Source organism: Scyliorhinus canicula, chromosome 31 (genome assembly GCF_902713615.1).
Source record: "Scyliorhinus canicula chromosome 31, sScyCan1.1, whole genome shotgun sequence".
Lineage (NCBI taxonomy): Eukaryota > Metazoa > Chordata > Chondrichthyes > Carcharhiniformes > Scyliorhinidae > Scyliorhinus > Scyliorhinus canicula.
Genome location: NC_052176.1, coordinates 2,364,286 through 2,391,965, shown reverse-complemented (window position 1 = coordinate 2,391,965; position 27,680 = coordinate 2,364,286). Strand labels below are relative to the sequence as shown.

Here is a 27,680-nt window from a genome sequence, read left to right as displayed (position 1 = left end):
CTAACCCCGTGCTGTACCTGCCCTGGGAGTGTTTGATGGGGACAGTGTAGAGGGAGCTTTACTCTGTATCTAACCCCGTGCTGTACCTGCCCTGGGAGTGTTTGATGGAGACAGTGTAGAGGGAGCTTTACTCTGTATCTAACCCCGTGCTGTACCTGTCCTGGGAGTGTTTGATGGGGACAGTGTAGAGGGAGCTTTACTCTGTATCTAACCCCGTGCTGTACCTGTCCTGGGGGTGTTTGATGGGGACAGTGTAGAGGGAGCTTTACTCTGTATCTAACCCCGTGCTGTACCTGTCCTGGGAGTGTTTGATGGGGACAATGTAGAGGGAGCTTTACTCTGTATCTAACCCCGTGCTGTACCTGTCCTGGGAGTGTTTGATGGGGACAGTGTAGAGGGAGCTTTACTCTGTATCTAACCCCGAGCTGTACCTGTCCTGGGAGTGTTTGATGGTGACAGTGTAGAGGGAGCTTTACTCTGTATCTAACCCCGTGCTGTACCTGTCCTGGGAGTGTTTGATGGGGACAGTGTAGAGGGAGCTTTACTCTGTATCTAACCCCGTGCTGTACCTGTCCTGGGAGTGTTTGATGGGGACAGTGTAGAGGGAGCTTTACTCTGTATCTAACCCCGTGCTGTACCTGTCCTGGGAGTGTTTGATGGGGACAGTGTAGAGGGAGCTTTACTCTGTATCTAACCCCGTGCTGTCCCTGTCCTGGGAGTGTTTGATGGGGACAGTGTAGAGGGAGCTTTACTCTGTATCTAACCCCGTGCTGTACCTGTCCTGGGAGTGTTTGATGGGGACAGTGCAGAGGGAGCTTTACTCTGTATCTAACCCCGTGCTGTACCTGTCCTGGGAGTGTTTGATGGGGACAGTGTAGAGGGAGCTTTACTCTGTATCTAACCCCGTGCTGTACCTGTCCTGGGAGTGTTTGATGGGGACGGTGTAGAGGGAGCTTTACTCTGTATCTAACCCCGTGCTGTACCTGTCCTGGGAGTGTTTGATGGGGACGGTGTAGAGGGAGGTTTACTCTGTATCTAACCCCGTGCTGTACCTGTCCTGGGAGTGTTTGATGGGGACAGTGTAGAGGGAGCTTTACTCTGTATCTAACCCCGTGCTGTACCTGTCCTGGGAGTGTTTGATGGGGACAGTGTAGAGGGAGCTTTACTCTGTATCTAACCCCGTGCTGTACCTGTCCTGGGAGTGTTTGATGGGGACAGTGTAGAGGGAGCTTTACTCTGTATCTAACCCCGTGCTGTACCTGTCCTGGGAGTGTTTGATGGGGACAGTGTAGAGGGAGCTTTACTCTGTATCTAACCCCGTGCTGTACCTTTTCCTGGGAGTGTTTGAAGGGGACAGTGTAGAGGGAGCTTTACTCTGTATCTAACCCCGTGCTGTACCTGTCCTGGGAGTGTTTGATGGGGGACAGTGTAGAGGGAGCTTTACTCTGTATCTAACCCTGTGCTGTACCTGTCCTGGGAGTGTTTGATGGGGACAGTGTAGAGGGAGCTTTACTCTGTATCTAACCCCGTGCTGTACCTGTCCTGGTAGTGCTTGATGGGGACAGTGTAGAGGGAGCTTTACTCTGTATCTAACCCCGTGCTGTACCTGTCCTGGGAGTGTTTGATGGGGACAGTGTAGAGGGAGCTTTACTCTGTATCTAACCCCGTGCTGTACCTGTCCTGGGTGTGTTTGATGGGGACAGTGTAGAGGGAGCTTTACTCTGTATCTAACCCGTGCTGTACCTGTCCTGGGAGTGTTTGATGGGGACAGTGTAAAGGGAGCTTTACTCTGTATCTAACCCCGTGCTGTACCTGTCCTGGGTGTGTTTGATGGGGACAGTGTAGAGGGAGCTTTACTCTGTATCGAACCCCGTGCTGTACCTGTCCTGGGAGTGTTTGATGGGGACAGGGTAGAGGGAGCTTTACTCTGTATCTAACCACATGCTGTACCTGTCCTGGGAGTGTTTGATGGGGACAGTGTAGAGGGAGCTTTACTCTGTATCTACAGAGAATTTACAGTGCAGAAGGAGGCCATTCGGCCCATCGAGTCTGCACCGGCTCTTGGAATGAGCACCCTACCCAAGGTCCACACCTCCACCCTATCCCCATAACCCAGTAACCCCACCCAACACTAAGGGCAATTTTGGACACTAATGGGCAATTTATCATGACCAATCCACCTAACCTGCACATCTTTGGACTGTGGGAGGAAACCGGAGCACCCGGAGGAAACCCACGCAGACACGGGGAGGACGTGCAGACCCCGCACGGACAGCGACCCAAGCCGGGAATCGAACCCGGGACCCTGGAGCTGTGAAGCAATTGTGCTAACCACTGTGCCACCGTGCTGCCCATGTGGCGCAGTGGCTAGCACTGGGACTGCGGCGCTGAGGTCCCGGGTTCGAATCCCGGCCCTGGGTCACAGTCCGTGTGGAGTTGGCACATTCTCCCCGTGTCTGCGTGGGTCTCGCCCCCACAACCCAAAGATGTGCAGGTTAGGTGGATTGGCCGCGCTAAATTGCCCCTTAATTGGAAAAAAATTAATTGGGTACTGTAAATTGATTAAAAAAAAGAGAAACGTACAAACATTCAGCATCATGTGAATTGCTTTATCACCACAGAGTCGCCTGCAGTGATCCCCGAATCATACATCCAGCGAGGCACGGTAACAGGTATCGGCTACAGTGATCCCAGAATCATACACCCAGCAAAGCACGGTAACAGGTATCGGCTACAGTGATCCCAGAATCATACACCCAGCAAGGCACGGTAACAGGTATCGGCTACAGTGATCCCAGAATCATACATCCAGCAAAGCACGGTAACAGGTATCGGCTACAGTGATCCCAGAATCATACACCCAGCAAGACACCCAACAGGTATCGGCTACAGTGATCCCAGAATCATACACCCAGCAAGACACCCAACAGGTATATTCAAACACAATAACTCAGCAACACACAACTTGTTTTTTTTTAAAGGGACAATGGTGTAAGGTGCAGGTGAATGTCTGCTTCGGGGGAAGGTGGCAATAAAGTGCAGAGGGGGTGGGGGCATTCGTGAACTCCTCTGGGGCTGCATTTCAAGCACAGTGGGCAAGCTCAGCCGTTCCATTCGCCCTCCACAAAAATACTCCGCGTCCACTGTTAACCTTGCCAGCCATGGGAAAGGCCTTTGTCGAAACCATCCTTGCCTAGGTCGGTAAGGGACTCACACAGAGAATGATGGACGGAGGGAAGAGTGTTGGACACAATAATGGTTTGGTGACGGGTTAATAGATCGGCCGAGCGGGTAAAGTAGTTTGTGACCCAGCCTCTGAACCAAGAGTGTCCTGGTCAGTCATGCTTGATGCGGGTGTGGCGCCCCTCAAGCCAGGCATGGCGCCCCCCCCCCTGGTGACAGGCTAGCGACCCACTCCGGGAACTTCGGCCATGGAAGCACTCTCAAGCGCGTGCCTTGCGCGCCACTCGGCGTGGGCAGGGAGCCGTCGGAGAAGAAGAACGGGCAAGGAATGGACCAGCAGCCACAGGGGGAACATGGGTGGAAGTTCCGAAGAACACGATAGATAACGGGGCGGAGTAGCATTCACAATAATACACAAATGGCTGGAGTTGGTGAATTATGGAGGGATGTGGCATTGAGGATAATGGAAAGGTACATAGAGAAGTAAAAGACTCTCCGTTAGCACGCATAATGGGGGAAAAAAAACATTGACATAAAAATGCAGAGTATCAGTCACCCCCTGGATGATTTTCTGTGACCAATATATTGACTTCAATAGTGGATGTGCTTCATAATCTGGAATTTATTGCGTCACCCTGTCACGTTTTCACGCCCAATCAAAATCTTCGGTTTGCAGCTGTCGACCCGGCCGAATTAGGGTGGAAGTCGCGAGGAATATATTTCTTGCAGCGTCCTCAGTTGCAGCGTTTCTCTCGTAATAAAGGCTTCATCCTTCACTGATGCTGTTCCGAAAGCTGGCCCTGGGACTCGGCACCTAATCCATCAAAGACACAAGCTTAAATGTTAATGAATGTGGGGCGTGTTGGCAATTGGGAACGGGCAGGAGGGGGGGAGGTTAATGTGACAGCAGTGGCTTCTTCCCCCTCGTTTCCATTTTTCAAAAAAAGATGTTACCCGCGCTAATGGAGGGGCCGCTGAACTTTTCATACGGGTTCAGCAGATGGGCCGAATGTGTCCGCTCGTGCCAGCGGGGTCTCGGGTGTTTCCCAACCTCGGTCTGACTGGGTGTGGCGCTAGCAATTGCACACAAAGACTCGAGACATGTACAATCGAGGCTTTATTGCTGCGTGATGCTGTTCCTCCGGCGGCAGCTGTAGAATAGGATCTCAGTGACTCACACGCATATTTAGACACAAGCTCCCTGTGGGCGGAGCTAGCCGGCAGGGGCTTACCAGAGGAACCTGTATTACAGGTACAGCCATACATCCCCCTACTGCAAGTACACATAACTACAGTGGTTATCACCACACTGGGTGCAGAAGAGGACCCCCTGCTCAAGTCCCCGCCTCCACCCCATCCCCGTAACCCAGGATCCCGAGACAGAGCAGACACATTCGGCCCATCTTCTAAGCCCGGGTTGGTGGAGTTTGCAGATTCTCCCCCGTGTTCGGGGGGGGGAACCGCACTTCCAAATCTTTGGGGTTAAATGTGATCAGGGTTTCTGCCCCCACCACCCGCTCAGATAGTGAACGCCAGACTGCCACCCCTCCCATCGGTGCTGGTTTAGCACAGTGGGCTAAATAGCTGGCTTTTAAAGCAAACCCAGGCAGGCCAGCAGCGCGGGTTCAATTCCCGTACCAGCCTCCCCCGCACAGGCGCCGGAATGTGGCGACTAGGGGCTTTTCACAGCAGCTTCATTTGAAGCCTACTCGTGACAATAAGCCATTTTCATTTTTAATTCATTTTTTCATTTTCATCGGCTGTTTCGAGAATAATAAATCACTCAGTGTTCAGCCAATGCTCACACAGAAAGACAGGCCCGCGTTTTAGATCGCAGCTTATCAAATCTCTTTTTAAAAATAAATTTGGAGTACCCATTTCATTTTTCCAGAGAATCCTGCAGCCGGCACCGGAGAGTCCGGGATTCACGCCGCCCCCCGGCGATTCTCCGGCCTGGCCATGGAGGGGGGTCGGAGAATCCCGGCCCATACCTCCGGAAGTGTGATTCTCCCCCAGCACTGCACTAGTGCTCCACCTTAGATTTAGGGATCACGGTTTTTAGAGTGGGTCTCGAACTCTGTGATGAGGCAAGAGCTGCCACAGAATCAAATCCCTGCAGAGCGGAAGGAGTCCGGTAGGACAATCCAGCCCCCGAAGGAGGAACCTGCCCAGTCCCACTCCGCTGCGCGCACCATCCTATCCCCGTAACCTAACCCGCACATCTTTGGACACCAAGGGGCAGCCGATCACGGCCAATCCACCCAACCTGCACATCTTTGGACTGTGGGAGGAAACCGGAGCACCCGGAGGAAACCCACGCACACACGGGGAGGATGTGCAGACTCCGCACAGACAGTGACCCCAAGCCGGGAATCGAACCTGGGACCCTGGTGCTGCGAGGGTGCTCACCACTGTGCCACCGTGCCGTCCAGCGCACATCGAAAGCCTCCTGATGCAGGGAAAGCTCTAACTGTGCAGGGGCAAGTGTTAGTCCGGGCGCCGCACTGTCCTGCAGCAGAAACCAGACTAACGTGACAGCAGGGAGCTTCCAGGGGAATATACAATGGCGCATAAACACCTGAACCAGGGCCTTCGGGCAAATCGGGAGATCAGCAGTTTCCGCTTGTCAAACGCATAATGCTCAAACCGAACTCCCCTGCACAGGAACAGCCCCCTTTCCAGAACCGGTGACATTGACAGTGCGAGGGAGCAAAAATCAACATTCCTGCAGATACAGTCATTAATCCCGATAGTTACACAGCTCAATCCACCGTGTGCATATTAATCCAGCTCCTCCTCATTACTGGATTCACTAACTCCTTGCAAGATCCCCCCCCCGCCCCCCGCCCGCCGCATCTCCCAAACGATCGAGTCAGCGGTATACTTCAACCCTCATTGAAAATACACCATTCTTAATTCTCAGTTTCAACGAGCTCCTGAGAATAGCCACTTTCTCAAACATTCTGCTAGCTTTCCGCCCCCCTTTCCTGCCGACTGAGAATCATAGAAACCCGGCAGTGCGGAGGGAGGACATTCGGCCCATCGAGTCTGCACCCGCCGCTCTGAAGGAGCGCCCTACTAACACCTACTGCCCCCAGCCCGCCCCCTCCCCATCACCCCGCTAAAACCTGCGCGCCTTTGGACACTGAGGGACAATTAATCACGGCCAATCCAGCTAACCTGCACATCTTTTGGACTGCGGGAGGAAACCGGAGCACCCGGAGGAAACCCACGCAGACACGGGGGGGAGAACGTGCAAACTCCACACACAGTGACCCGAGAATCGAACCTGGGACTCTGCCGCTGTGAGGCAGCAGTGCTGACCCACTGTGCCGCTGTTATCTGAGTTAACGGTTCCTCCGATCTCAACCTAACTCTGCGACCTCACTCCCTCGAGAGGCCAAGGCTCACCGAGGCACCGAGTGTGTGATCAGTGACATTCAACCCCTTGAGCTTGTCCTGTCCCACAATTGGATCGTGGCTGACGATATCTCGGCTCCATCTCCCTGCCCTCGATTCCCACAATCCTCAGCGCCCTTTCACTCAGGAGAAATCTATCTACCTTTTCGACCGATCTCGAGCCTCAGCAGCTTTTTGGGGCGAGCCCTTTGTGGGAATAAGTGTTTCCTGACAAGTTTGAATAAATAGGGGCTGTTTAGCTCGCAGGGCTAATCGCTGGCTTTGAAAGCAGACCAAGGCAGGCCAGCAGCACGGTTCAAAGGAACACGAGGAGGGAACATTCTGGTTGAAAGCCGCTCTGAGCAGGAGACTTCTCTCTGGAACAGGCAGAGGCTGCCTGAGATGGTGGTGACTCTGCCGGTCTGCGAGAGACAGGCTACTGCGAGCGAGCAGTCAGCCTGCACACCTCCTCCGCTTGTTATCCGATACGTCATGCTGCAGAAGGCAAATCAATTCCAGGTGGAATTCAATTTAATCATTCTTAGCTGATGGGAATGGATTATCCATTAACCCAACCTTAAAACGAGAATGACATTGTTTAGGCTTCGTAATGGATCCGGGCCGGAGTGAGGCAATCCACTGGGCAGAGGGGCAGGATTCTCTGACCCCGGGGCTGGGATTCTCTGACCCCGGGGCGGGGATTCTCTGACCCCGGGGCGGGGATTCTCTGACCCCGGGGCTGGGATTCTCTGACCCCGGGGCTGGGATTCTCTGACCCCGGGGCTGGGATTCTCTGACCCCGGGGCTGGGATTCTCTGACCCCGGGGCTGGGATTCTCTGACCCCGGGGCTGGGATTCTCTGACCCCGGGGCGGGGATTCTCTGACCCCGGGGCTGGGATTCTCTGACCCCGGGGCGGGATTCTCTGACCCCGGGGCTGGGATTCTCTGACCCCGGGGCGGGGATTCTCTGACCCTGGGGCGGGGATTCTCTGACCCCGGGGCTGGGATTCTCTGACCCCGGGGCGGGGATTCTCTGACCCCGGGGCGGGATTCTCTGACCCCGGGGCGGGGATTCTCTGACCCCGGGGCTGGGATTCTCTGACCCCGGGGCGGGATTCTCTGACCCCGGGGCTGGGATTCTCTGACCCCGGGGCGGGGATTCTCTGACCCCGGGGCGGGGATTCTCTGACCCCGGGGCGGGGATTCTCTGACCCCGGGGCGGGGATTCTCTGACCCCGGGGCGGGATTCTCTGACCCCGGGGCTGGGATTCTCTGACCCCGGGGCGGGGATTCTCTGACCCCGGGGCGGGATTCTCTGACCCCGGGGCTGGGATTCTCTGACCCCGGGGCTGGGATTCTCTGACCCCGGGGCGGGGATTCTCTGACCCCGGGGCTGGGATTCTCTGACCCCGGGGCGGGGATTCTCTGACCCCGGGGCGGGGATTCTCTGACCCCGGGGCGGGGATTCTCTGACCCCGGGGCTGGGATTCTCTGACCCCGGGGCTGGGATTCTCTGACCCCGGGGCTGGGATTCTCTGACCCCGGGGCGGGGATTCTCTGACCCCGGGGCGGGGATTCTCTGACCCCGGGGCGGGGATTCTCTGACCCCGGGGCTGGGATTCTCTGACCCCGGGGCTGGGATTCGCTGACCCCGGGGCGGGATTCTCTGACCCCGGGGCGGGGATTCTCTGACCCCGGGGCGGGATTCTCTGACCCCGGGGCGGGATTCTCTGACCCCGGGGCGAGGATTCTCTGACCTCGGGGCTGGGATTCTCTGACCCCGGGGCGGGATTCTCTGGTGGGGGGAGGGGGGGCACCCTGTTGGGGGTGGAGGGGGTTCCGACCCCCGGGGATGCAGGGGGGCCTCCACCGTGGACTGGCCCGCGGTCGGGGCCTGCCAATCGGCGGGCCGGCCTCTCCTGGTGGGGGCCTCTTCTACTCCGCGCGGTCCCCGTAGCTCTCCGCCATGTTGCGTCGGAGCCGGCGCGGAGGAGGAAGCTAGTGAGCGAGTTCGCGCCCGCGCAGACCCGCGACGCCCGTTTGACGCCGATGTCAGCAGCTGGAGCTGCGGGAGGTGCTCCTGTGCCGCGTTGGCCCCCTGGAGGGCTCAGCATCGCTGCGCCTGGCGGCCTGCTGACGCCATCGTAAAACGCGACGGCGTTTCAATACTTAATCTCAGGATCAGAGAATCCCGCCCAGGATTTGGGAGACGCCATTCTATCGCAGGAAAACAGAGTCCGGTTTCGGGCACTTTGCCGTTTTTGTGGGCCCCACCAAGTCCGCACTTACAGAGTATCCTGCACTGACGGATCGGGGCACCATTTTTAAAGGCCGCCCCGATCTTTCGACCCCCTCCTCTGTCAGCGATCCCATCGCAGGCTCCGGACCCCCCCCCCCCCCCCCCCCCCCCCCACTGCACCCAACGTACCTCTTCCGGGGTTTTCGATACATCCTCCACCTCCCTTACCCCACCCCTAATGGACTAAGGCACCCCCAGGCCCGACCCCTGGGCCTGGGCAACCTGGCGATCGGGTCTCTTGGCGCTGACCGCCCGGCACCATGGCAGCGGCCCCTGCCAGCCTGCCAGTGCCAACTGGGCACTCAGGCAGCGCCAGGGTGCATGGGTGGCAGTGGCAAGGTGCCAGGAGAGGAGCCAGGGTGCCACACTGCCTAATGCCCAACCACCTGGGACCTCCAATGGCCTGGGAGCCCCCCCCTCCCCCCCCCCCCCCCCAACGCCCAGGTGCTGCCACTTGCGCCTTCAGTACAGGGCACAAAATTAAGTGGCCATAATGGGAAACCCCATTGGCCGGCTGCCAGGTCAGAGAATCCCACTGCCGGAATAGGGACGCGCCGCGCCCGAGAACGGGAACGACGGGACAGAGGATCCCGATCGGTGAGTCTCACAGCCAACGTTGATTCAGTCTTCACCTGACCCCACCCACTCATACTAATAATAATAATCGCTTATTGCCATAAGTCGGCTTCAAAGAAGTTACTTTGAAAAGCCCCCTAGTCGCCACATTCCGGCGCCTGTTCGGGGAGGCCGGTACGGGAACACGTGCAACCGGATAAATGGTGTGGAGATCAGTAAATACAGAGAATCATAGAATCCCTGTCGTGCAAAAGGCGGCCATTCGGCCCATCGAGTCTGCACCGACCCTACGAAAGGGCACCTTGCCCAGGCCCACTCCCCCGCCCCACCCCCGCAACCCTGTAACCTAACCTATCTTTGGTCACCAAGAGGCAACTTATCGTGGCCAATCCACCTAACCTGCACTGTCATGTGAGTGTACCTTTAAGAAATGGGTGTTTATAAATAGGTGTGTATATAAATATCTGTAGTGAGAGTACCTTTAAGAAATGGGTGTTTATTACTGCAGTGATGTCAGAGAGTGGGTGGAGCTGGGCTGTCTGTCAGCTTTTTACTTTCGTTTTAGGCTGTTTGCTGCAGGGTGTGTTTTACTTTCGTTTTCAGAGCTGCAGTCACAGCCAGAAGGTGCATGAGTCTCTCTTTTTCTGTAATCTAAAAACTGTAAATCGTTCCTTTGGTGATTTAAAACTAATAACTGCTCTCAGTAGTGACTTTAACCTGATGTGCTTCTGTTAAACGTTTTGTTTTAAGTCTGATGGACGTTAAAAGGAAATTAAGGATTACTCAGTGTTGTATTCTTTGGGGGTTGTATTTGATGGTTGCTAATATGTTCACTGTATGTTTTAAAAAGGTTAACTTGAGTTCATGGAATAAACATTGTTTTGTTTTTTAAAAATACTTTTCTATTTCTGCTGTACCACCTGTAGAGTGGGCCGTGTGCTCCCCATACCGCAATCTATTAAAAGTTGTGGGTCAGATGAACTCCATGATGCACTTTGGGGTTCTCTAAACCCTGGGCCATAACAGCACATCTTTGGACTGTGGGAGGAAACCGGAGCACCCGGAGGAAATCCACGCAGACACGGGGGAGAGAGGGTGCAAACCCCACGCAGACAGTCGACCGAGGCCGGAATCGAACCCGGCTCCCTGGCGCTGTGAGGCAGTGCTGCTGATCACCGCGCAGTCCCGTTGGGCATTTCCACTCCCTCACGGCCGTCAAAAGTGGCGCAAGATTACTCCACAAGTCTGCACCCCGAAGAGGAGGAAGGAGAAAAACTGGACCGAGGGGGGGGGGACAGCAGTCATTCATTATCAAAGAGGAAAATGAGAAATTCCCCGATTCAGCAGTCCCGTAACAGAGAAAAGCCCAGTTATTGATGCAGCGAGTCGCTGCGAAATGTAGGTTATTTTTATTAATTAAGGCCGAGCTAACAGTGGGAATAACCGCACTAAAACCTTCTACTCTCTCCCCTCTGGGTACGCCAATATTTAACAAAGACGTATAGCCTGGTTGAAAAAGAGGCGACAGGAGTAATTTGGTAGTAAATTATTCAGCCGTTACTTCGATAGTGAGAACTGATGAGGGATGACGGGAATAGCTTTCCCTTGTAACACCCGCCATTTATCTGCTCCGAAGCTGTTCAGCGCCGACGGTTTCAGCATTTAGAGTTTCGTTGCGAGAGATTTGACGGCGGGCGTGTGAGGCTTCCCTGCCGCTCCCCCCCCCCCCCCCCCGCCTTCTTCGCTCATCTTCAAAACTGCGGCCCTCAGATCCCGCCTGAGTGGGCAGGCGTCTCATCGTAAAGGTGGCACCTCTGACACTGCTGTGGGTTCCCTTTGTGACAATGCGACAGCGGAGTGTCACTCTGTCATCCATGCAGAGGTTTCTGGGATAATAATCAGCTGAATTTAATTTGTGGGGGCGGGGGGGGGGGGGGGGGGGGGGGGTGATTTTCCACGCGTGTGTCACGGTAGGGCTGGACAATCCTGCTGGCGAAAATGGCTGGAAAATCCCTCCCCACCCCCCCACCCCCAGATATTTTTTTGCTGGTTTCCTGATTCTATATTTGGAGGTTTAGAAGGGACTGTGATCAGCATTGTTGCCTCACCGATGTGCAACATCTCCTGTGTTATCACTCCAGAATATGCAACAGTGCCGATATTTCCTCAACAGACTAAGGAAAGCACTGTGGTGATATTCATCACTTAGATACACAAGGGGTTAATGTAAATACATGCAGACTAGCTAGATACTAGAGGGAGCACCAGAGACATGACACACAGACACTAAACCAATAGAACAGTTAGATAGGACACGACCAATGGGCATTCACGATACACACAGAGGTGACACGACCACAGGAGGGCATTACACCAACCCATATATAAAGGACACAGCACACATGATCTGCCTCTTTCCAGGAGACACTCAGTGAGTACAGACACAGGGTTGATTCAATATCACTCCCACCACGTGGATTGTAGCAGACTGGTTCGTCAGTCTGAGTAGCTATAGAAGGATTAACAGTAGTGTCGAACCCGAGTAGGAGAAGTGTAAATAGTTTAATAAAGGTGTTGAAGTTATCTCCATGTCTGAACCTTCCTTTGTCAAGTGCACCACAAGGAAGCTGCTTATGCTACGCCTAGAGCATAACAAGACAAGCATGTCCACATTAACCCTTACCAACTTTTACAGATGCACCATAGAAAGCATCCTATTGGGCTGCATCACAGCCTGGGTATGGCAACTGCTCGGCCCAGGACCGCAAGGAACTTCAGAGAGTCGTGAACACAGCCCAGTCCATCACACAAACCTGCCTCCCATCCATTGGCTCTATCTACACCTCCCGCTACCTGGGGAAAGCGGGTAGCATAGTCAAAGCCCCCTCCCACCCGGCTTACTCACTCTTCCAACTTCTTCCATTGATTCCCTAATCCAGGGGCTGGTTTAGCTCACCAGGCTAAATCGCTGGCTTTTAAAGCAGACCAAGCAGGCCAGCAGCACGGTTCGATTCCCGTACCAGCCTCCCCGGACAGGCGCCGGAATGTGGCGACGAGGGGCTTTTCACAGTAACTTCATTGAAGCCTACTCGTGACAATAAGCAATTTTCTTTTCATTTTCATTTTCATTGGGCAGGAGATACAATAGTCTGAGAACACGCACAAACAGACTCATAAACAGCTTCTTCCCCGCTGTTACCAGACTCCTAAACAACCCTCTTATGGACTGACCTCATTCACACTACACCCCTGTATGCTTCATCCGATGTCGGTGTCTATGTATTTACATCGTGGACCTTGTGTTGCCCTATTATGTATTTTCTTTTATTTTCATGTACTAAATGATCTGTTTGAGCGGCTCGCAGAACAATACTTTTCACTGTATCTCGGTACACGTGACAATAAACAAATCCAATATTAACATAAGCAGCTTGAGGCACTTGCAAATGAATGGGGATATGGATTTTAAAATTATTATGCAACGTCCACAGACTACATGATCTGAGTGTAAATGAACACTATTTACCTGTTGCACCTGTAAACCAACTTTTTGCGACTCATGCACGAGCACACCCAGGTCTCTGCACAACGGCATGTTTTAATTTACATAGATGTGTTCACAATTTACATAGATGTTCACAATTTACATAGACGATTTGGAGTTGGGGACCAAGGGCAATGTGTCCAAGTTTACAGATGACACTAAGATGAGTGGTAAAGCAAAAAGTGCAGAGGATACCGGAAGTCTGCAGAGGGATTTGGATAGGTTAAGTGAATGGGCTAGGGTCTGGCAGATGGAATACAATGTTGACAAATGTGAGGTTATCCATTTTGGTAGGAATAACAGCAAAAGGGATTATAATTTAAATGATAAAATATTAAAACATGCTGCTGTGCAGAGGGACCTGGGTGTGCTCGTGCATGAGTCGCAAAAAGCTGGTTTACAGGTGCAACAGGTGATTAAGAAGGCAAATGGAATTTTGTCCTTCATTGCTAGAGGGATGGAGTTTAAGACTAGGGGGGTTATGCTGCAATTGTATAAGGTGTTAGTGAGGCCACACCTGGAGTATTGTGTTCAGTTTTGGTCTCCTTACCTGAGAAAGGACGTACTGGCACTGGAGGGTGTGCAGAGGAGATTCACTAGGTTAATCCCAGAGCTGAAGGGGTTGGATTACGAGGAGAAGTTGAGTAGTCTGGGACTGTATTCGTTGGAATTTAGAAGGATGAGGGAGGATCTTATAGAAACATATAAAATTATGAAGGGAATAGATAGGATAGATGCGGGCAGGTTGTTTCCACTGGCGGGTGAAAGCAGAACGAGGGGGCATAACCTCAAAATAAGGGGAAGGAGTTTTAGGACTGAGTTTAGGAGGAACTTCTTCACCCAAAGGTGTTGTGAATCTATGGAATTCCTTGCCCAGTGACGCAGTTGAGGCTCCTTCATTAAATGTTTTCAAGATAAAGATAGATAGTTTTTTGAAGAATAAAGGGATTAAGGGTTATGGTGTTCGGGCCGGAAAGTGGAGCTGAGTCCACAAAAGATCAGCCATGATCTCATTGAATGGCGGAGCAGGCTCGAGGGGCCAGATGGCCGACTCCTGCTCCTAGTTCTTATGTTCTATTGGTCCGGCCTCACACATTTAGAGTCACTGGGCTGCATTTCCGAAGCTGAGACAGAAACCTGACACTGGGTTGAACCCCGGACCCGGGCCTTCACTTGAATGGTGTCGCTCTTGCATTGCTGTTTTTAAATGTTAAAAGGCTGATTGCCCAGGGGGTGAGCTTGGCACCCAGTTGGTAGCTCTGAACTCCTCCAGGAGACAGGAGCTGCCTGTGTGGCACACCAGCGACAAAGGCAGGCGGCAGCCATGTTGGGGGCTGCCAAGGAGAGCGGACGGTTTGGGAAAGGGGCCGGGAACATTTCGGCGATGCAAAATGGCCATGGGCGACAAGTGTGATTTCACGAAAGGGCGCAGACGGAAACAAACTTTCATTTGCCCCATGACAAACCCGATAGCCGAGTACTGACTTGCGGCGGGGTGTTTGGTCTCGTCCAGGAAGAAAATTGAAAAACCATTCTGTTCCAGACAGGCTACTTAACAAATGTGGGGGCGAGTGGGCCTCGTTCCCAAAGGGAATGGGGGAAATGTGGGACTCGTTCCCACAGGGAGTGGGGAGAATGTGGGACTCGTTCCCACAGGGAATGGGGAGAATGTGGGATTCGCTCCCATGGGGAGTGGGGGAGGATGTGGAACTCGTTCCCACAGGGAATGGGGAGAATGTGGGATTCGCTCCCATGGGGAGTGAGAGAGAATGTGGGACTCGCTCCCACGGGGAGTGGGGAGAATGTGGGACTTGCTCCCACGGGGAGTGGGGGAGGATGTGGGACTCGTTCCCACAGGGAATGGGGAGAATGTGGGATTCGCTCCCATGGGGAGTGAGAGAGAATGTGGGACTCGCTCCCACAGGGAGTGGAGAGAATGTGGGACTCGTTCCCAGAGGGAGTGGGGAGAATGTGGGATTCGCTCCCACGGGGAGTGGGGGGAGAATGTGGAACTCGCTCCCACGGGGAGTGGGGGAGAATGTGGGACTCGCTCCCACGGGGAGTGGGGAGAATGTGGAACTCGCTCCCATGGGGAGAATGTGGAACCCGCTCCCACGGGGAGTGGGGGAGAATGTGAGACTCGCTCCCACGGGGAGTGGGGGAGAATGTGGGACTCGCTCCCACGGGGAGTGGGGGTGAATGTGGGACTCGCTCCCACGGGGAGTGGGGAGAATGTGGGACTCGCTCCCACGGGGAGTGGGGGAGAAGGTGGTACTCGCTCCCACGGGGAGTGGGGGAGAATGTGGGACTCGCTCCCACGGGGAGTGGGGGAGAATATGGGACTCGCTCCCACGGGGAGTGGGGGAGAAGGTGGGACTCGCTCGCACGGGGAGTGGGGGAGAATGTGGGACTCGCTCCCACAGGAAGTGGGGGAGAATGTGGGACTCGCTCCCATGGGGAGTGGGGGAGAATGTGGGACTCGCTCCCACGGGGAGTGGGGGAGAATGTGGGACTCGCTCCCATGGGGAGTGGGGGAGAATGTGGGACTCGCTGCCACGGGGAGTGGGGGAGAAGGTGGTACTCGCTCCCACGGGGAGTGGGGGAGAAGGTGGGACTCGCTCCCACGGGGAATTGGGGACAACGTGGAACTCGCTGCTCCAGGGAGTGGGGAGAATGTGGGACTCGCTCCCACTGAGCGGAAATGCTTTTCTGGAGTACAGACACCAACTTGGGTCCGGTTGGGCTGCGTGTCCAGTTTCAGCGCCGTTGGTTCAATGTGATCAGTCATCGCGGTAAGGCTGTGTGCAAATTCCTCCCCCCACCCCCCCAATCCCTCCAGCAACATTTGTTCAAGGCAGCCCAGAAAAGTGGACAAGGCCCAGAAACCGCAAGGCCGAGCCGGGCTTTCCATCTTGGTGCTTAACCACCAGAGGCACAAATCAGTTTAACAATTAGACAAGCAAAACAGATGTAGACGAATAAAGCCGTCACAGAGCGCAATCATCTGATATACTGCATGTCCCACCGCACTATTTAAACATCTGTTTAACTCGAGTAAGTTGTGAGACAGCGCGAGTGATTGCAAATTAAACTACGCACAGACTGCTCTTACCAGGCTGTGTGTTCAGTTACCCAGTGAGTCGATATTTAAATTTTAAAAATCTCCTTCACAATGACCTAATGATTGGGCCTTGCCCCCTGCAGCAACCGTCTCTAAACCCCTGCTCTTTTATCCCCCGCCCCGCTCCCCACTCTACCTGTTCCTGATGGAGCATTCAACATTCTTTCCCCACACGGACGGTGACCCGGGGCCGGGAGGCAGCAGTGCTAACCCACTGCCCCACCGCGCCTGCCCCACGTTGAAAGATTCCGATTCCCGATCGACCCCGTCCCCACTGACCTGGGATATTTTGCTACAGTAACGGTGATGTTGCGAACCTGCGTTGATGGCAACACGGTCAGCACAGTGGTTAGCTCAGTTGCTCCACAACTCCAGGGTCCCACGGTTCGATTCCCGGCTTGGGTCACAGTCTGTGCGGAGTCTGCACGTTCTCCCCCGTGTGTGCATGGGTTTCCTCCGGGTGCTCCCACAGTCCAATGATGTGCAGGTTAGGTGGATTGGCCGTGATAAATTGACCCTTAGTGTCCAAAAGGGTTGGGTGGGGTTACTGGGTTTCGGGTGTAGGGTGGAGGGGTGGGCTTGGGTGGGGTGCTCTTTCTAAGGGCCGGTGCAGACTCGATGGGCCGAATGGCCTCCTTCTGCACTGTAAATTCTATGATTGTATGATGGTGAAAATGGGACACTGGGAGGCCAGTATATCTGTGCCCAATCTTCCAGTTTTTTTTGAGAGCAAGAACGTCACTTGATTTTCTCTGATCCTGAGGCTGCGTGTTTACGCCGTCTCCCTCCCCACCCTGAGTTGGACCCCCCCCTCCCTCCCCACCCTGAGTTGGACCCCCCCTCCCTCCCCACCCGGATTTGGACCCCCCTTCCTCCCCACCCGGAGTTGGACCCCCCCTCCCTCCCCACCCGGAGTTGGACCCCCCCCTCCCTCGCCACCCGGAGTTGGACCCCCCCTCCCTCCCCACCCGGAGTTGGACCCCCCCCTCCCCACCCGGAGTTGGACCCCCCCCTCCCTCCCCACCCGGAGTTGGACCCCCCTCCCTCCCCACCCGGAGTTGGACCCCCCCCCTTCCTCCCCACCCGGGGTTGGACCCCCCCTCCCTCCCCACCCGGAGTTGGACCCCCCCTCCCTCCCCACCCGGAGTTGGACCCCCCCTCCCTCCCCACCCGGAGTTGGACCCCCCCCCCCTTCCTCCCCACCCGGAGTTGGACCCCCCCTCCCTCCCCACCCGGAGTTGGACCCCCCCCCCCTCCCTCCCCACCCGGAGTTGGCCCCCCCCTCCCTCCCCACCCGGAGTTGGACCCCCCCTCCCTCCCCACCCGGAGTTGGCCCCCCCCTCCCTCCCCACCCGGAGTTGGACCCCCCCTCCCTCCCCACCAGGCCTCCCCCCGGATCCATTCGCCGAGGTCCCGCCGGGTAAGGCCAGGTTAGAACGGCGCCGGCGGGATTCTGGTTTTTACGTACGGCCATCCCGGGCCGGAGAATCGCCGGCGGGGGGGGGGGGGGGCGCCGATTCTCCGCTTCCTGGAGAATCTGTGGTCCGGCATCGGGGCGGCGTCACGCGATTCGTGCCCGTCCCGGCGATTCTCCGGCCCGGCCTGGGCTGCGGGAATCCCCCCCCCCCGTGTGGACTGTGGGAGGAAACCGGAGCACCCGGAGGAAACCCACGCACACAGGGGGAGGACGTGCAGACTCCTCACAGACAGTGACCCAGCCGGGAATCGAACCTGAGACCCTGGAGCTGTGAAGCATTGATGCTAACCACCATGCTACCCTGCTGCCCCAGGATCGCCTCCGCCTTTCAATATTCATTCAGACACATTTCAAAATGTTCCAGCTGATTTTATTGCAAGCTTGGCTGCTCCCTAATCAGCTTGATGTCTGCAGTTATGGGGAGCATTTAAGAGGAAGGTAGAGCTGCCATTAACGCCCTCTCATGCCCCCAGCAAGCCACAGAGGCAATACCTTACTTTCAAAGTGACTTTCATGCTTCCTGAGCAACTGCAGTCGCCAATCTGCACGAAGAAAGCCGGATTCTCCGCAGCCCTGCTCTGAAATCGCATTTGGCGCCGGGGGGGGGGGGGGGGCGGAGAATCGAAGTTTCCGACCGAATCGGGCCCGGCGCCCCTCCGACGGTTCGCCCCGAATGTCCGTGCGTCCGCAAATTACGGCGCGTGGCGTGGGGGGGGGGGGTCATTGACAGAGGCCAGCCCAACGATACACTGCTCCCAAATGGCCGGCGGCGTGGAGCTAATGTGCTCTGGCCGGACGTGACTCAGTCCGCGGCCGCCCTGGTTGTACCTGCCCTGGGAGTGTTTGATGGGGACAGTGTAGAGGGAGCTTTACTCTGTATCTAACCCCGTGCTGTACCTGTCCTGGGAGTGTTTGATGGGGACAGTGTAGAGGGAGCTTTACTCTGTATCTAACCCCGTGCTGTACCTGTCCTGGGAGTGTTTGATGGGGACAGTGTAGAGGGAGCTTTACTCTGTATCTAACCCCGTGCTGTACCTGTCCTGGGAGTGTTTGATGGGGACAGTGTAGAGGGAGCTTTACTCTGTATCTAACCCCGTGCTGTACCTGTCCTGGGAGTGTTTGATGGGGACATGTGCAGAGGGAGCTTTACTCTGTATCTAACCCCGTGCTGTACCTGTCCTGGGAGTGTTTGATGGGGACAGTGTAGAGGGAGCTTTACTCTGTATCTAACCCCGTGCTGTGCCTGTCCTGGGAGTGTTTGATGGGGACAGTGTAGAGGGAGCTTTACTCTGTATCTAACCCCGTGCTGTACCTGTCCTGGGAGTGTTTGATGGGGACAGTGTAGAGGGAGCTTTACTCTGTATCTAACCCCGTGCTGTACCTGTCCTGGGAGTGTTTGATGGGGACAGTGTAGAGGGAGCTTTACTCTGTATCTAACCCCGTGCTGTACCTGTCCTGGGAGTGTTTGATGGGGACAGTGTAGAGGGAGCTTTACTCTGTATCTAACCCCGTGCTGTACCTGTCCTGGGAGTGTTTGATGGGGACAGTGTAGAGGGAGCTTTACTCTGTATCTAACCCCGTGCTGTGCCTGTCCTGGGAGTGTTTGACGGGGAACAGTGTAGGTTAACTCTGAATGCTGGACGGGAGAGTACAGAGGCTGTGCTATTGAGAGAAAAAGGGGATTGGACGTTTTAGAGAAATGGATGTTTTGTCGTTACTGCTGCGCTATAAATCATCCCGGTGCAATAAAGTGCAGACACAAACCTTGTTTTTTCCCGAGTTTCAGCATTTTTTCAGTCTGGCTTTTATCTTTATCAGCAGAGTTAGCTTTCTCCTTTGGAGGCTCTGGAGCAACATTGTCTGAAGATGAATGAAAATCGTAAAGTAAAATGATTATACGTTGACACGAGGAGATGGCTATTTTTCTCACCATTTATCTTCCATCTGTAGGACTCCATCACGCCCAGTGTTGTTTCGCGGGAGATTGCGACCTTTGGGGAGTGTGTGCCCAGTGATACTTGCCAGGAAAAACTAGAAGCAGAGGACACCATCTCAGACTAAAGGGACGAACCTTTAAAACCGAGATGAGGAGGAATTTCTTCAGCCAGAGGGAGGTGAATCTGTGGAACTCTTTGCCGCAGAAGGCTGTGGAGGCCAAATCACTGAGTGTCTTTAAGGCAGAGATAGATAGGTTCTTGATGAGTAAGGGGATCAGGGTTATGGGGAGAAGGCAGGAGAATGGGGATGAGATAAATATCAGCCATGATTGAATGGCGGAGCAGACTCGATGGGCTGAGTGGCCTAATTCTGCTCCTATATCTTATGGTCTAACCCGATGTGCTCGACACAGGGATGTCAGCCAAGTGATCGTTCCCCAGTGTCATACAGTGGCGCCCCCCGATGGAGCGTGGGAATGTGCAGGTACGGATATCGGCTGCAGTCTGTTAGTGATGCCACTCCATGCTGAACAGCCTTCCAGCACATTAACAAGATGTCAGACATAAAAAAATATCAGATAAATTAAGCCATGATGTGGCGACTGGGGGCTTTTCACAGTAACTTCATTGCAGTGTTAATAATAATAATTACAATAATAATCTTTATTGTCACAGGTAGGCTGACATTAACACTGCAATGAAGTTGCTGTCAACAGCCCCTAGTTGCCACATTCCGGCGCCTGTTCGGGTACACGGAGGGAGAATTCAGAATGTCCAATTCACCTAACAGCACGTCTTTCGGGACTTGTGGGAGGAAACCGGAGCACCCGGAGGAAACCCACGCAGACACGGGGGGGGAAAACGTTCAGACTCCGCACAGACAGTGACCCGAGCCGGGAATCAAACCCGGGACCCTGGAGCTATGAGGCAACAGTGCTACCCGCTGTGCTGCAGCACTGTCCAATGTAATGTAAGCCTACTTGTCGCAATAAAGTTTCTTATTATTATTGTTATATTCTAGCTGCAGGTGGGGGAATAACAGAAACAACGAGGTAATCGAGAGGCGTTGTTCACAGGACCCGATGGGCTGAATGGCCTCCTTCTGTGCTGGAATGGTTCTATGAGACCCTGCATCATCCAGAAACTCCCCAGCCTTTCACAAAGACAATTTGATCTCCAATCCTCCCATATAAAACAGGGAAGGGAGACATTCAGTCCATCACAACCCGGTCATCTCTATACTCACAGGCAGTCCAAGTCGTCCCACTTTTAAACAACAGACACTTCCTCCTCTCTTTAAATGTTGGAAAGACCAAGGAACTGATCATCGACTTCGGGAAGCGCAGCACGACACACACTCCCGTCTGCATCAATGGCTCCGGAGTGGAGATGGTCGATAGCTTTAAGTTCCTGAGGGTCACCATCACCAATCTGTCCTGGTCCACTCACCTCGATGCAACAGTCAAGAAAGCCCAACAACATCTCTACTTCCTACGGAAGATTTAACATGTCTGCATTGACTCTCATTAACCTCTACAGATGTGCCATATTGAGCATCCTATCCGGCTGCATCACAGCTGGGTATGGCAACTGCTCAGCCCAAGATCATAAGAAACTGCAGAGTGTGGTGAACTCAGCCCAACGCATCACACAAGCTTGCCACCCCCACATTGATTCTGCCTCCACCTCCCGCTGCCTCAGGAAGGCAGGCAGCATTGTCAGAGACCCCCTCCCACCCAGGCATTGCCTTCTTCCAGACCCTTCCATCAGGCAGAAGGTACAGAAGTCTGAAGACCCGCCCATCCAGACATAGGAACAGCTTCTTCCCCACAGCTACCAGACTCCTCAACGACTCCCCCTCGGACTGATCTGTTCCCTGTAAGAACACTATTCACGACGCCCTATGCTGCTCTTACTCATGTATTTGCTTTGTTTGGCCCCTTGTTCCGCACTGTAACCAATCCCTGTTTGTCGATGTACCACCTGTCAATGTTCTCTGTCGATTATTCTTTTGTCTACCATGTACGTACTGTGTATGTTCCCTCGGCCACAGAAAAATACTTTTCACTGTATTTCGGTACATGTGACAATAAATCAAATCAATCTCTCTCACTCCAGCGGCCGGCGAAGTCCTTTCAGCCCCGGCTGGCGTGGCGCCAAAGGCCGTTCACGCCAGCCGGCGGAGTGGGAACCACTCCGGCGTGGGCCTAGCCCCTCAATGTGAGGGCTTGGCCCCTACAGGTGCGGAGAATTCCGCCCCGCGCCGGAGTGGTTCACGCCACTCCGGCACGCCGGGACCCCCCGCCCCACCGGGTAGGGGAGAATCCCGGCCCCAATTACTATTTTATTTCTCAATTAAGGGGCAATTTAGCGTGGCCAATCCACCTACCCTGCACATCTTTGGGTTGTGGGGGTGAAACCGTCGCAGACACGGGGAGAATGTGCCAACTCCACACGGACAGTGACCCAGGGCCGGGATTCGAACCCGGGTCCTCAGCGCCGCAGTCCCAGTGCTAACCCACTGCGCCAAATGCCGCCCCTATGACTGTTATGTTGACAGGAAACCTCAGAAGTGAAACTTACCGTAGGGGAAGTAAAAGGGCATCTTCTCCTTGTACAGGCTGTGATCGACCTTCAGAAAGACGCAGAATATGATCCGATCAAACTGGAAAAGACATAAACCATCATTGCTCACCGGCCAACTCTACATGACACAGTCTAATAAAGCAGGAATTTCATCTTCAGTATATGTCCGATCATTGACCCGCGGTTGCAATATCAGAGAAATAAGCTTGCCCTGAGTGACGTAGGCCCAAAAATGCTGAGGGAAAATAAGTTTCTCCCTCCCCCGTGATTTTTCTCCCTTTCTCCGCGAAAGCTTTAATCCCCAGACCGGTTAAGGTCCCCCAGACGTCGGTGTGTCACATACAAGCGGCCACTCGAAACAGAAGAAGGTAGAAACCTTAATGAGGGCACGGGAAATCCACACTGGGTAAAGTAGGGAACGTGGTTCTATTTACGCCAATGGTATGTTTCTGCCCCATGTGGGCGGCACGTCAACACAGCGGTTAGCACTGCTGCCTCACAACGCCAGGGACCCGGGTTCAATTCCGACCTCAGGTGACCGTCTGAGCGGAGTCTGCACATCCTCCCCGTGTGTGTGTGTGTGGGTTTCCTCCGGGTGCTCCGGTTTTCTCCCACAAGTCCAGAGATGTGCAGGCGAGGTGGATTGGCCGTGCTAAATTGCCCCCAAGTGTCCTGGAGAAATACTGATCAAAATGTCACTTGGCCGCCGTGACCACTACTTTCCCAAGGGCGGAAGGGATGGGCAATGATTGTTCCCCTAGCCCAGCGAAGCTCACATCCTGTGGGTGGGTACAAAAAAAAACAATTAGCACTGGACGGGGTCGATGACAGGAGTGGGGTAGGTGGTCACAATCCCTCAGGACTACACTGAGAAGAGCAAAAGGCAACTTGGTCACAGAATCATAGAATTTACAGTGCCGGAGGAGGCCATTCAGCCCATCGAGTCTGCACCGGCCCTTGGAAAGAGCACCCTCCCCAAGCCCATACCTCCACCCTATCTCCGTAAGCCCACTTAACCTTTTTGGACACTAAGGGGCAATTTAGCAAGGCCAATTCACCTAAGAAGCACACCTTTCGGGGCTTGTGGGAGGAAACCGGAGCGCCCGGACACGCAGACACGGGGAGAACGTGCTGACTCCGTCCAGACAGTGACCCAAGTCGGGAATCAAACCCAGGACCCCTGGAGCTGTGAAGCAACTGTGCTGACCACAGTGCTACCGTGCCGCACAAAATAGAAGGAAGTTTTCTGAGGAGGAAGAAGTCATCTGAAACAAGCGTGCAAACAATGGACAGGGAAAGACTTGCTGGCCCGCCCATGCCCGTCTGACACAATGGTGATCTCTTTTACATCACAGTGCTCGAACCTTCCCAATCCCATTCCGAAAGCACGCAAAAGGGATAAGACGCTTCAAAGGTTGAGCTGGCCACGTTGGATTGGAGTGCTTGTGGTGGAGGAGAGGGTGACTTGAGCAGGGGGTTCTCCTGGCGAGCTGACCAAACCAGCCGTTTCTTCAAGCGTGCGGCCGCCAAGAGCGGCGCTCGGATTTCTCGCAGACCGATACTCTGTTCCGATCAGCCATGATCTGAACCGAATGGCGGGACGGCATTGAAGGGGCTGAATGGCCTCCTCCTGCTCTTGCGTTTTTCCCGGGTTCGCCAAGGGAAACACCTTAACTCAGCATCGATTGCATCTGGCGCGAAACTGAACGTCGGGCAGCGCGGTAGCGCAGTGGTTAGCACTGTTGCTTCACAGCTCCAGGGTCCCGGGTTCGATTCCCGGCTCGGGTCACTGTATGCGCGGAGTCCGCACCTTCTCCCCGTGCCTGCGTGGGTTTCCTCCGGGTGCCCCGGTTTCCTCCCACAAGTCCCGAAAGATGTGCACGTTAGGTGGATTGCCCGTGATAAATTGCCCCTTAAGTGTCCAAAAAAGGTTAACTGAGGTTACTGAAATGAAATGAAAAATGAAAATCGCTTAATGTCACGAGTAGGCTTCAATGAAGTTACTGTGAAAAGCCCCTAGTCGCCACATTCCGGCGCCTGTTCGGGGAGGCTGTTACTGGGCTACGTGGATAGGGGGAGGCGTGGGCTTTGGGTAGGGTGCTCTTTCCAAGAGCCGGTGCAAGCTCGATGGGCTGAACGGCCTCCGCCAGCACTGTAAATTGTATGGTTCCGTGAAATGGGTTCCTTTTATCAATCCTGCAGCGTAAAACCGTGAGGCAGCATTTGCCCGAGGGCACAGCTGTGCGATTATGAGGTGCTGGCGCCTGGCACCCCCCCCCCCCCCCACCCCGTGGAAGTAGCACAAAGCTCCACCGTGGTCGCGCCGGAGTCTGAACCCTTGTCTCTCACCACAGCTCAACACCCGCCGCTGACCGCTGAGGAATTAATTTCAGAGAGAGCCGCGCAAAATTGCAATTAAAAAACAAATGTACTGCCCTGCAATTTAAAACTGGGCCACTCGCTGACACTAGGCAGGGGCGTCGCTCGACGTTGAAAAAAAAAAATACACAAAGCCATAGTCACTCACTCACAGGCAAATGAAAAGCGTCATTATAATTAAACCCGGCCTTGCCTAGCCTCAGATCGAATGAAAGGATGCAGCGGGCTACGAGCAAAGTCTTTATCAACAGGCACTCGAGAAAGGACACCTACTGAGGTCACAGCATTTAACTGTAATTATTTGGGTTTGGAACAGAATTGAATTCATCTCCCTGCCGGCGTGGATGAGCTGTCACTGACATGATAGGGGCCTCCATTTCGCTTCACATTTTTGCCTCGCTGTCGCGTGAGGAGTACAGGCAAGTCGTTTGGTCAAGTCGCTCTGCCTGTCCCATCTTGCTACATCCATGACCCAGGATAATTCACTCTGACAAACTCTGGGGGTCTTTCGTCCCTAGCGGTACACTCGTGGGGCCCGCGAGGCAGGCAAAAATGGTTAAAAGACGCGAGGCGAATCTTTCACACGTCAGGTTAACAAGGCCACGAAAAGGCAAGCAAAGAACGGAGGATAATTTCGAGACATGAAAAGCAGAGAACTCATTTTAAACTTGTGTGGAGGAAGAACAAATCACGATACAGCACAGGAACAGGCCCTTCGGCCCTCCAAAGCATGATACCAACCTTTGGCCAAAACCCTCAGCACTTCCTTGTGCCGTATCCCTCTATACCCATCCTATCCATGTGTTTCTCAAGATGCCTTTAAAAAATTTTTTTTTAGAGTACCCAATTTTTTTTTCAATTAAGGGGCAATTTAGTGTGGCCAATCCCCACTACCCGGCACATCTTTGGGTTGTGGGGGTGAGAACCACGCAGACACGGGGAGAATGTGCAAACCCCACACGGACAGTGACCCGGGGCCGGGATTCATACTCAGGTCCTCAGCGCCGTAGGCAGCAGTGCTAGCCACTGTGCCATGTGCCGCCCATCAAGATGCCTCCTGAACGGCGTTAATGTATCAGCTTCCACAGCCACCCCTGGCAACGCGTTCCAGGCACTCACCACCCTCTGTGTAAAAAACCTGCCTCGCACATCTCCTATAAACTTTGCCCCACGGACCTTAAACCTATGCCCCCTGGTGACTGACCCCTCCACCCTGGGAAAGGGTGCCTGCCCATCCACTCTATCCGTGCCCCTCGTAATCTTGTCGACCTCTATCAGGTCGACCCCTCAACCTCCGTCTTTCTGATGAAAACAGTGTCTCTTCAGCCTCTCCGCACAGCTAACACCCTCCAGACCAGGCAACATCCTAGTAAACCCCCTCTGCACCCTCTCCAAAGCCTCCACATCCTTCTGGTAGTGTGGCGACGAGAATTGAGCGCAATATTCCGAGTGCGGCCTAACCAAGGTTCTGTACAACTGCAGCATGATTTGCCAGTTTTTATACTGGATGCCCTAGCCAATGAAGGTAAGCATGGATCACCGTGAATAGTTCCAGTCTCCGCGCTCTGGAAAGGATCTAGAGGCGCTGGGGTAGGTCCACAATTTACTCGAAGGGGATCAGAACTGAAAAGTTATCAGGGGAAAAAAAACATTGAACGGACTTGGGCTCTTGATAAATCTGAGAGGTTACCGAGGAGAAGTCTTTGAGATTATGAAAGGGTTTGAAAGGGTGGATGCTGAAAAAGACGTTTGCAAATGTGGGCGGGATCTGAACTTAGAGAAAAAAAAATCCAATGAAGGGGCAATTTAGCGTTGGCCAATCCACCTAACCCGGCACATCTTTGGGTTGTGTGGGCGAAACCCACGCAGACACGGGGAGAATGTGCAAACTCCACACGGACAGTGACCCGGGGCCGGGATCTAACCCGGTGCGCCACTGTGCCGCCCTATAGGACTTCAACTAATAGGGGGGGGGGCATCAATGTAAGTCATGAATGAATCCAGGGAGGAATTCATGAGGAAAGTCTTTGCCCAGGGCATGGGGAAAATGTGGAACTTGCTACCAGAAGGAGTGATTGAGGTGATTAGCACGGATACATTTAGGGGGAAGCTGGATGAGGAGAAAGGAATAGAAGGTGATGGGGGTCAGATGAAGAAGGGGGGGGGGGGAGGTGGGAGAAGGCGTGTATGGGACAGAAGCACTGGCACAGAGATTTAATACCACGTAATGTTTGTCACGGGGGCACGTTAATATATCCTTCTCCGAGTCATCGGATTCGAAACGTTAGGTCTTTTCTCTCCCTACAGATGCTGCCAGACTTGCTGAGATTTTCCAGCATTTTCTCTTTCACATTCTTCTCCTTTCCTCTTTCTTGTCTACCTTTCTCTGTCCTCCTCTTCATAGCTGCCTGGATATTGGACTCATAGATGATTTGCAGGCATCCTCACTAGACACCTATGGAGCGTGAATTATCCCAGCATTCTTAGCAATAGGACCAGTCCTCTGCTGGCTTTATAGATTTAATGAAAAGCTTTCAGTATCGCAATGGATGCTGGGATATCCCTCTCCTTGGCCCAACATTCACCCTGTCTTGTTATGCTCTAGGCGTAGCATAAGCGGCTTCCTTGTGATGCACAAGGGAAGGTTCAGACGTGGAGATAACTTCAACACGTTTGTTAAACTATATTACTTCTATTTTCTATTACTCTATTACACTTCTATTACTCGGGTTCGACACTACTGTTAATCCTTCTATAGCTACTCAGACTGACGAACCAGTCTGCTACAATCCATGTGGTGGGTGTGATGTTGAATAAACCCTGTGTCTGTACTCACTGAGTGTCTCCACTGGAAAGAGGAAGATCATGTGTGCTGTGTCCTTTATATATGGGTTGGTGTAATGCCCTCCTGTGGTCGTGTCACCTCTGTGCGTATTGTGAATGCCCATTGGTCGTGTCCTATCTAACTGTTCTATTGGTTGAGTGTGTATGTGTCATGTCTCTGGTGCTCCCTCTAGTGTCTCCATGTATTTACATTAACCCCTTGTGTATTTACAGTGATGCACATCACCACACACCCTATAACATCAAGCCTCAATGACTCAAGACGTTCAACACCACCCAGACCTAAAGTGTCCTCCCTGACAGCACTGTGGGTATACCTACACCTCAGGCGCTT

At 53.9% G+C, this 27,680-nt stretch overlaps 1 protein-coding gene across 2 annotated transcripts in view; it reads right to left on the bottom strand.

Annotated features, from left to right (window-relative positions):
- Positions 1-3,785: 3,785 nt before the first annotated feature.
- The window catches only part of LOC119959003 (ADP-ribose glycohydrolase MACROD1-like), an 811,859-nt gene continuing 787,964 nt past the window's right edge, over positions 3,786-27,680 (bottom strand). For both annotated transcript variants that reach the window (XM_038787543.1, XM_038787544.1), the window contains 3 exons: positions 22,121-22,202; positions 19,365-19,460; positions 3,786-3,997 (listed from right to left, as the gene is read on the bottom strand). In XM_038787543.1, coding sequence (XP_038643471.1) covers positions 3,957-3,997; positions 19,365-19,460; positions 22,121-22,202 — 219 coding nt within the window. In that variant the 3' untranslated portion in view covers positions 3,786-3,956. The remainder of the gene's footprint in view (positions 3,998-19,364; positions 19,461-22,120; positions 22,203-27,680) is intronic.